The 10,476-nt window shown below is 34.0% G+C and overlaps 1 protein-coding gene across 3 annotated transcripts in view; it reads right to left on the reverse strand.

Moving 5' to 3' along the window:
* Positions 1-10,245, reverse strand: part of LOC115448561 (ankyrin repeat domain-containing protein SOWAHC) — a 53,210-nt gene extending 42,965 nt beyond the window's left edge. For all 3 annotated transcript variants that reach the window (XM_037443907.1, XM_037443908.1, XM_037443906.1), the window contains exons 1-2: positions 10,011-10,245; positions 9,336-9,943 (exon numbers count right to left, since the gene is read on the reverse strand). In XM_037443907.1, coding sequence (XP_037299804.1) covers positions 9,336-9,943; positions 10,011-10,137 — 735 coding nt within the window. In that variant the 5' untranslated portion in view covers positions 10,138-10,245. The remainder of the gene's footprint in view (positions 1-9,335; positions 9,944-10,010) is intronic.
* Positions 10,246-10,476: the final 231 nt, after the last annotated feature.

The raw sequence follows: 10,476 nt of genomic DNA on the forward strand, positions 1-10,476 counted from the left end.
ATATTAAGATATATAAATGAAACTTTCCTTTTTGATTACATCTATTTAGTTCCTTAAAGCAAGTTTCGGCTAACGGTCCAGACCATTTTATTCAATGTTACCCTAGAACCAGTTGCAGCGGAATATAATATTAGGAACTCAATAGGAAATTTCCATCATTTTATTGTGAAGGGTCCAAAAAAAGAAAAAGCAGAAAGGTCATACCGCAAACAACGACAGTAAACCAATTGGTATTTCTATCATTTTGAATAGATTATACCAAACTTTTTAGAGGGAGATATTGAAGTACCACAAAGGCTTCTGAACGGTTATGTTGCGGCCACAAGTCGCCAACAACACTGCGTTAAGTTGCCCGGACTCCGGAGACTGAACAATATCGGCAACAGCTGATAAGTCCCTATCACTATTATACATACTTACACCAGCAAACCTAACCTCAATCTGCTGGTTTCTCTGGCGATGCCTGGACGAAATGCGAACGCAGCCATACCTGCGCAGTGTTATTTAACTATCCGTCTCGAATTATGAAGGGATGAAAAATCGCCGCGCATTGAAAGATGCTCTCGGCAAAGGTATCGTAAGGCTAACCACTTATATAGGCGTCCACCGCGGTATTGAAAATTGAAGAAAATTACATGATTTTAATACCATTTTACACCGTGTACAAGAACATAAAATAATGTTATCTATTTCATAGTTTTAAGAATATGACTGAAGTAGCCAAGATGTACATATATATATACATCAATACATTTTGGCGTGCGTATTTAGAACTGACCACGATTGACTTGACATCTTAATCTTAGCTACATACCCGTCTAAGACTGAGGCAATTAGATAATAAAATCAAGCTAGGAAATATTACTAGGTTTTCCAATACACTATAGTCTCTCCACTACCAGAACATGGTAGAGTGAACGCTGTAGTCGATAAAGACTCGACCCGCAGCGGAAGACATTCTTAGCTTTTTTTTCTTCATGAGCTTGATCGTAGTATCAAGTGTTTGTATCACAATTTATAAACTAATATTTTTTGTTATATAGTAGATAATGCAAGGTTTAATTTAAAATCAGGTATTACTTAAAGGAAGTGATAAAAATCTAAAGTGTAAAAATTTGAACACTTCAAATTAAAACATTTTATAGCGCGGCGTCTCGCAGAGAAAGAGGACAACACTTTCATAAAAATCTTAAACTTTTTTTACCAATTGACGAGCGGAAGTGTGTGCATACATCGTCGGTCTATTTCAGTGTTGATTTATGGCTGGGGATCTCACTCGGACGGGTGGCAATGTGGCATATTAGTGAGAAACGGATCGTTCATTTATTATTTATTACAGTCCGTGACGTGCGTAAATGCTTGTATGACAGCAACCCGTTTGGGCTCTGTTTGAAAAGATGCCGTACTAATTTCTACATCCAAACGTTTCCAACAATTTATGCACCGTTACAAGAATTTACTTAAATCAATGCTGTCATATAAAATATATGAACACCGAGACAATGAGTAGTAAAAAGTTAAAACACAAAGCAGCGGAAAGTCCCTTTTTACGAGAAACATATAAATACACGCTTTTACACGAAGGTTAATGCTGTCTCTCCTCCTTGTAATAGGTTATATTGTGGAGAACGCGGTATAAAGCAATTGTAAAGTCCATTAGGTGAGCGGAGTCGTACACCACGCACGCTAATATTTGTCATTAGGCGCGTTCGTTGTTAGTGTCATGTAAGCTTCCCCGCGCTGGGGTTATCCCTCCATCCCGTGTGGATGGATCCCAAATTATTATTAAATAATTTTTTGCACTCGAAACATCCCTCTACAGTGCTTAAATGTCCCCTTCGGGTGTAATGAACACAGACCAGTTAGAACAAGGCGCGCATTCCCAATTTTACAACGTCCACTACGTCGTTTTTTATTGATGACGAAGTGTTCTCTATTTAAAGTTAAAGGTGTGTTTAAACGTATAAACATTAGCAGTTTCCCGTTCCTTTTCGATATCCCGGCGCGATCACTAAAATTATTATCGATAATAATCATATTCGACATCATTCTGCCCGCCAAAGGGCCATGACGAAGGTTTTACAATTCAATTAGCTGCACCAGGTGTCGACGGGCAGGAAACTTTTACCCGCACTGCGACGCAACAATTTAATATTCAAAACACTTTTATTAGAGCTGATAACGATATTCAAAAGTGGTATTTTAGTTATTTGCTGTTGGCCTTTCTGAACGTTTAAAGGTTGAATGATAATAATTGCCCTGTTTATGAGTATTCCGATAATGGAACATTTATAGTAGGCCAATATAAAATAGACCTTTGGATTCACGCGAACATTCAATGACAAACGAGTAATTATTATCTTTATCGCTCTAAATCTATTGTACGCCTGTGTGAATATGTGTGTAAAGTTTTATGGCGCTTGATTAAATTTCAAAACCGGAAAAATGTCAACCTGCATGTTGTTTGAACAAAGATATTTTACATTTTATTTATATTTAATTCTAAATACGGGGTAGTCGGTGGGTCAAGTGACCCAAATACATTTTTTGCTAACGATACCTAATTTAATTCTTTATTGTATAGTTGATGGTCAAAATATTTGTTAATGATTGTCAGACGTCTAAACAGGTGCCGAGGGGCGAGCAGGCGCTGCGGACCGCTAAACGCCGATAAACGCTTATAATTACTCTACTAAGCTGATTCACAAAAAATAAGTAAATATTTTCGGCCTTGTTAGTGAAATATATTACTGTCAAATTGAAGAGAAATTACTTTTGACCAACTAAGTTGTTATAAAGGCGGGAGTTCGTTTCTTCGTGGAATAGTAAATCAGTATCGTAGCCGGTTTTAATAATGCAACATAAGAATAATTTATATTTGAAATATACGAAATATATGTAGCTAGGACGTTTCGTGTTAGCTCAGCTAAACATAGTGTAGTCTAGACTTTAGATGAGAGTTAATAACCATTTGATAAAGAAAACTCTAATAGACAATGGAAATATATAGGATGGGGATAATATAGCGACAACAAAGTACGAACTGCGATTAAACAAACTACTTAACTAAATAAAAAATACTCGGAACATCAACACAAAATGACCATTGAAACTTTAGAGTATTTTTAAACGTCTTTTATGCAACTAATTGATAAGGTAACTAAACCACGTGCTTGACGGTAAGCTAAACTATAGTCCATACTCTTGCCAAATAAAATTATTATTATTATTACTCTGGTACATAGAAGTAGTGTCACTAAGTATAAAGAACGGCAGGCATGGCATTGGCCTTTATTAGTCACTTATTCTTAATCATAAATGTATATAATATATTAATGACTAGAATAAGTAAAAGCTATAATAAAGCTTCATTTTCGAATCTCTCGTTAAAGAACCTTCATTCATACACTAACTTTTGGTCTTGGCTCCGTGTATTAAAAATTCCGGGAGATGTCTCTTTCAGTTTAGAGAAGCAAAAGTAACCTGAATATAAACATATTCGGACTATTAAAAAAAATACACACAAATAGACAAATTAGTCTACGTGTGTCAATTTCTTAAATCATTAAAATTCTAATCTTTACTACTTAAAATAAAACTATTTTGCGGATTTTATCGGGTTTTTATATTATAATTTTCTCCCTACTCCGCCCTCATCTCAAATTTGTCCACAATTTTGTACTTTGATATGACTACCGTCTGACATAAAGATCATTCTTGCTAAGCCAGTTGGGTTTTAATTCAGGTTTATTCGTATCAAATTGCTATTAGTTGCGTTTTTCTAACAATATTTATTTACAGTATATTATACCCAAATATAACAAAAATAAAGTTGTTATTTCATTATAAATAATATTAAAATGTCATTTTTTAAATATAATTCGTATTATATATACTTACGTCCTATATTATAAGTATTGGAAAAATCTGTAAACTATTTAATATTCCATCAAATCTTATATTATAGAAATTACATTTTTACAATTATGTGATACAAAATATTTAACGGCCGAGCTAGGAGATATACTTATTATCTCATACTCGTAAATACACGTGATAAGATTACGAAGCCGCGAGACGCAACCCACAGAGACCAAGGTTGTTAAAGTATATCAGAAATTAACATAAAACGGTATTATTAATTATAATTATTAAAAAGTTATAACTATGCATTTACTGATTTTTTTTTAAACGATATGAAAACACACTCGAATAACATTACTAAAAAACGAGTACTTTCAAACTGGCAACACTTTGTCGAGTGTGACTATGATGATGTCATTCTTATCAATCAAGATAACAGTAAAGATAAGGGAGCGGATAAATGAGTTCCACACCAGAAATATCCACAACATATGATGAGTCAAACCTAAAAATGAATAAATATTGATACTACACAATGCCATGCCTAAATCCTCTACGGGTTGGTGACGGGCATAGTTATTTCATCCATCGGTTTACCGAGATGATATAAGCACATAATAATATAATATTTTAGACCGGATCTATTACAATATGAAGAAACGATTCTTACGTGTCGGTACGTCACGCAAGTTTTTTTTAAATCAAGTTTTGTTTGCCTTTCTTGGATATCAAACTCAAAACCTCATGATTTACTACCTAAGTATGCATGAGGCATAACTAAAAAACCGTTTTATATAACAAAACAATATGAAAAACACGTTAGTTAATGCCCGAACTCCTACGACTGAGTAATTTTTAAGACGGTAAACCCAGTTACCAATATTTTTGGCCTAACGCGGGATTTGAACTCGTTCTGGATTCAAATCGCGGGTCTTTTTCGTACTGCATATTTATGCATTACAACTACGTCACCGTGACCTTATCACGAATGTCTGGTTACTATTTAGCAGATTACCTAATACTTGGTGGTAGACAAATAATTGGAAAAATATAGGGTGTCCCAAAGAATAGTGTCAAGCGAAGGTCCAGAGACAGAGCACCCATGTATATGTTTTATAAATCTTTTTTTATAATGATCAAAGTAGGGCGTAGGCGGACATAATCGATTAAAAATAAAAAATGTCTACGGATTAGAATTATTGTCCTAATTAAAATTTATTAGTGGAGGATGATGCAGACAGACAAATTTTTGTGCTTTTTAGGTAGTACGTATGTATGAAGCGTATCCTCTTTTTTAGGCGTGGCGTAGGTGGGAGTTCAGTACATTTGCATAAACGTCCGAGAAGCAAAGTCGTCCTAATAATAATATAATATCAGCCGTGTATTATATACTGTCCCACTGTTGGGCATGAGCCTCCTCTCTTACTGAGAGGGAATAGGCCTTAGTCCACCACGCTGGCCTAGTGCGGGTTGGTAGACTTCACACACCCTCGAAAATTCCTAATAGATAATTTCTCATGTATGCAGGTTTCCTTACGATGTTTTAAAAAATATAAGCTAAGTGAAATCGATCCAGCCGATCACACGTGCTAGCGTGGCCAAGGGAAATGGGATTCATTATATATATATATATAATGAATCCCATATATATATATATATATATATATATATATATATATAAAACAAAGACGGGTTTGTTACAACACTTATAACTCGAGATCTGCTGAACCAATTTTCATGGTTATTGATTCGTTGGATTTGTCCGCCCCGAATAGCAGAATACATCTTAAAAACAATGAAAACTCGATAAATGTAATAAACTTAATCATTTCAATAAATGCTCATTTTTGTTTATTACATGTCAAGCATTTGTTGTCCAATCCTGTCAAATACTGTAACAACTATTCATGTGTGCGTTCAGAAATTTATTTCCATCTCCAATAAAAGTGTATAGACAAATCGAGAAAAATCTAAAATAGCTCGGAATAATACCTAAGATTTATTCTACAGGTTAACAAAAGTGTAAATGTCTTTTTATAGGTTGTCTATGATTTTTCTTGATAAGCTATTATCTATGTCTCGAAAGTTCAGGCACTGTTATTACATTTGGTGATTTTATGTGGTTTTGTGAGAGTGCATCTTCAGTATTAATATTAATAACAATGCCGCGTCCTAGAAGATCTAATCTTTCCCAGCGGAGCCGTAATGCAATTAGGCAACGGAATATCGCGAGTCAATTATTTGATGAAGAACGAGAAATTGCACGAGAAGAGCGCCGCGTTAGTATGGAGCAAAGAAGGGCCTTAATTCGTGCTTCTCAAACACAAGAGCAAAGAGAGGCAGCCCGTGAAACGGCTAGGTTAGAAACGAGAAATCGTCGAGCTTATCGTTCAGATGAACAGAGGAATAATCTTCGAAGTGCAAGAAGAAATGGTTCAAGTATTGATTTGAATCGAGCAGCGTTTCTATATGATTACACCATCGACTACAGCTTTCATCTTTAGTTTGCATTGGTCCAATGGACGTTGTTTGCCAGCATTGTGGCGCATTGAAGTTTGCTGGTGAAACGCCTGGTTTATGCTGCCTTAGTGGTAAAGTGAAATTGCCATTATTGGTCCCGCCACCAGAGCCATTGTGTTCCCTGCTATATGGCGAAACACGAGAATCACGACATTTTCTAGCGAACACTCAAAAATACAATGTCTGTTTCCAAATGACTTCATTTGGGGCGGAAATTATAAATAAGGTAATTTACGTTAAAAACTTTATTTTCTATGATTGTAAAAAAAATCTGGAATGTAGTTTGTTAGATTTCTGTATTTGTCTCTAAAATAAAAATGGCATGTTATTATTTGAAAATAAAAGTGTTTGTAAATCTAACTATAACTATGGCTTTGACTTCACATATTCAAGGCCATCATCGTCGTTCTTCATTCATCATAATAAAATACTTTTATATTTCTATTATTTTGTATCATTGTATTACGTTCATCAAAGCCTAAATTAGTTCAGTTAAAAGGTAACACGACACTCATTGACTGTTAGGCGGTACGAAGTTCGCCGGGTCAGCTAGTATATATATATATATAGGTATTATATATATATATATATATATAGGTAGCTTAGAACCAGGAGACGGACATAGGGTACTTTTTATGCCGTTCCCACGGGAACGGGACGTGACATAAGACGTGGTATAAGAAAGCAAAATTTGGTATGGAGATAGTATAAGACCCTGGGAAGGTTATAGGCTACTATCCCGGGAAAATATATAGTGGGACTTTTATCCCGGAAAACTCATTCACGCAGGCGAAGCCGCGAGCAAAAGCTAGTATAAAATTTTGCTAGTTCCGGTGGACCCCCTGAGCTATAATAAATTTCTACCAGATTCCCCAGAATATGCAAGTTATAACATGTAACAGTCCCTGAGCTTTTTTAGTTCTTTACTATCAAAACGAGATACATTTTCTTGAAGCCCTGCTTACGCATTGTGAACCCCCATTTTGAGATCATGACAATGTAGACACCCGTGTAGTCTCCCACGGCCCACTGCAGGTCCACCTGGACCACGTTGGGAAACAATGGTTTAATGTAATAAATGACGACATTATTCGGCCGGATATGAAACATGAGCAAATCTACATGGACCCGAAAGTACATTCTTCTTATGTTTAGGAGTTAATTTTCCGCTCATTTTAAAGAATACATATACTATTGCTGATATCCTACATCCAAAGCATTGCCATATTTCATCAAACTATAACATTGATTTTCTTTTTTGCTACTTACAATTGAATTTGTTTATAACAAATATATTTTATTATTTAAAAACAAAATGATTAGCTAAATTATGCTCTTTTTAAATAAATATATTCTGATAGCATACATAGGTTATAATAAATGAACTTATTGCAATTATGTTATATAAAAAATGTTATAGCATAGCAAATTTCATATTTATATATTTATATAAAGTGAGATGTCTACAAACCTGGAAACCATTTGTCATTTATAAAATTTAACAATAAGATGTTAAGATTTCGACTGGGCTCATGACATAAGCGTCATAAGCACAGTGGTAAGCTATGCAGTGCTTTGTGATCCAAGTTCTGTATTTTGTTACTACTGATATCAGTGGTTGTATTGCTTACCATTAGACAAGTGACAAGCTCGGCCAAAAAAAATAAATAAAAGAATAATATTATTCTTATTGTATCCATTTACACAAATTTGTTTTGGTGGGGTATAATTATTAAATTATTTGTAATTTATTATATTTTATTATTGCTTTTCTGGAACAAATGCCTACTACTATAATCCATAACATGATCTATGCATGTGCTAAATGATAACTTACATCTAAATAAAACTGTACATGATATGATTGGAAAACAACATTTATCTAAAGATCCTAATTTTTTTCTATATTCTCAGTTATATGTGGGATATATGATCAAAAATAACTGTAGTTCATTGAAATTTCTAACCTGTTGTTTTGTTTTGTTTTTTTAATTGATGTTTGAATATCATCACAAAGTGGACTACACTCATTTGTAAGTTGCAGTGCTCAAAAAGCCTTTATAAGCCTTATATTTTGTAATTTAGGATTCATGGGTAGTACAATAACATTCAAGTAATATTACACAATGTACGTATGTAACAAACAGCTGATAATGAAGTAATAGGGTATTTGACTGGGTTTAATTTTACTCACAAACAGTATAAGTATAAAAAAGAAATCCTTTTGTGAAAAGAGTATTAAAATTCTATAAGAAATGAGGGCAAAATAAAATTTCAAATATTGCTATGTGCAGGAGTGAGCGGGTGGGCATATCACTTTATCTCTTTCTTTCAAACGCGGTGTACTGCCTGCTGACGTCACATACAAGTATTTCATCTTTTTTCTGTTTTTTGACACTCACCCCTACTACCTAATTTCAATGGCTTATAACTTGTAGTTTTTTCACAACTTCGTTCATAGAATAGATATATAGAATTCATATAATATACATATTTTATAACAGTTATAATTAAAAATAAGCCAAATACACTATTATAATAGAATTAAGTTTATCAGGAAACCAAATGACTTCTATGTAAATGGATGAATAACACAATTAATTAATATACTATATTCATGTATCCTTATACCTTAATAATAAAATAAATGGCGTATTTGAAAATTGTGAGGAAAATTTTATTCAGTCAATGAATGATTTGTCATTTTTTTTTAGTCTGAACCAATGTGTTAAAGATTTTGTCATTGGGGTTTTTGATCATAATGCAACAAAGTAATATGCATTAATGAGTTGGCAATAAAATATGGAGATTGGGTTTGAACACAAGAATAAAAGAAAACAACATAATGTGTATGTATCACACATAATAAGTTACTGATCTAAGTTTAACAACCAACATTCAGTTAAAGTATTATTAAAGCTGTAAATTGAATAAATATATACAGCACTTACTTGTGCTCCAAAACTGCCGCTGAGTTTGTTTGATTTCAAAACATCACTCTCCGATGCCATTCTGTTAAACATTTGTTTCCTCTCCTTGACAGAAATCTTGTGTTCATTATCCACTAGAATACTTTCACTTTTAGATGATGATAATGGTGACATTGTTTCATTCAGTTCACTTATATCTTGATTTGGAATTGATGACCGCTGGCCGTGACTGATACTGGATTGTTTATCAGATGATCTCTTCCTAGGGTGGACTTTAGGAGGCGTATCCTCACTTTGTACTGACAAGAGACTTTCTTTAGATTCACTCTGCGGTATATCTTGTGTACTTACTGCAGGTGTGTTATTTTGTATCAAATTTGTCAGTATGCTAAAGTCCTGATTAAGTTGTAGTGGTAAGGGTGGTCTTTGAGGGGCAGGCGATTCGGGCTCCTCAGGCACCTCAGGAACCGGCACACTCAGTGACTCATTTTTAGTCTCATTGGCCTCCTCTGTCTCTTTACCGTTACTCGGAATGTATTTCTTTTTAAGTATCAACCATTTTTCATTGTTTTGGTTCTTTATTATCGCTAACGCATTCACGTGCTTCTTGAAGGTGCTTCTCGCTTCATCTGTAATAAATTACAAATGTAATTTTTGTTGATATTTGACCCAATGTAGTCCAATCACAGTACTCACCTCTCATGTCGGGATTCATGAGAAATACTTTAAAATGTTTAACAAGCTCATGGTTGGTAACCTTGCCATTGTGCGCCAACATAAACTTCAATATTTCGTCAAAACTTAACTCACTGGGTGGTGACATTGTACTTTATTGACTTTCATTAATTTTAAAAAGTTACAATTCAAAACTTTCTTACGTATTATCAAAGAGGAAATGTCAAATAAACGCGTTTTGATCACTGTTCGACTTGACATAAAAAGCGTTCCGTTACACGCAGTCAGCGACGCAGCTCAACAATGTGTGACGTTATTATTTGATTTTAAATAACAAATAACTAGGTATTACTTGCATATTATATACTTAATACTTGTATATAAAAATGTAATGCTGTTTATTTATCTTGGTGCATCCTCAAACACCACATGATCGGTTTAAATATTCTTTTTGTTTTATACACTACATATAAGGACCTAATACCAC

Source organism: Manduca sexta, chromosome 27 (genome assembly GCF_014839805.1).
Source record: "Manduca sexta isolate Smith_Timp_Sample1 chromosome 27, JHU_Msex_v1.0, whole genome shotgun sequence".
Taxonomy (NCBI): domain Eukaryota; kingdom Metazoa; phylum Arthropoda; class Insecta; order Lepidoptera; family Sphingidae; genus Manduca; species Manduca sexta.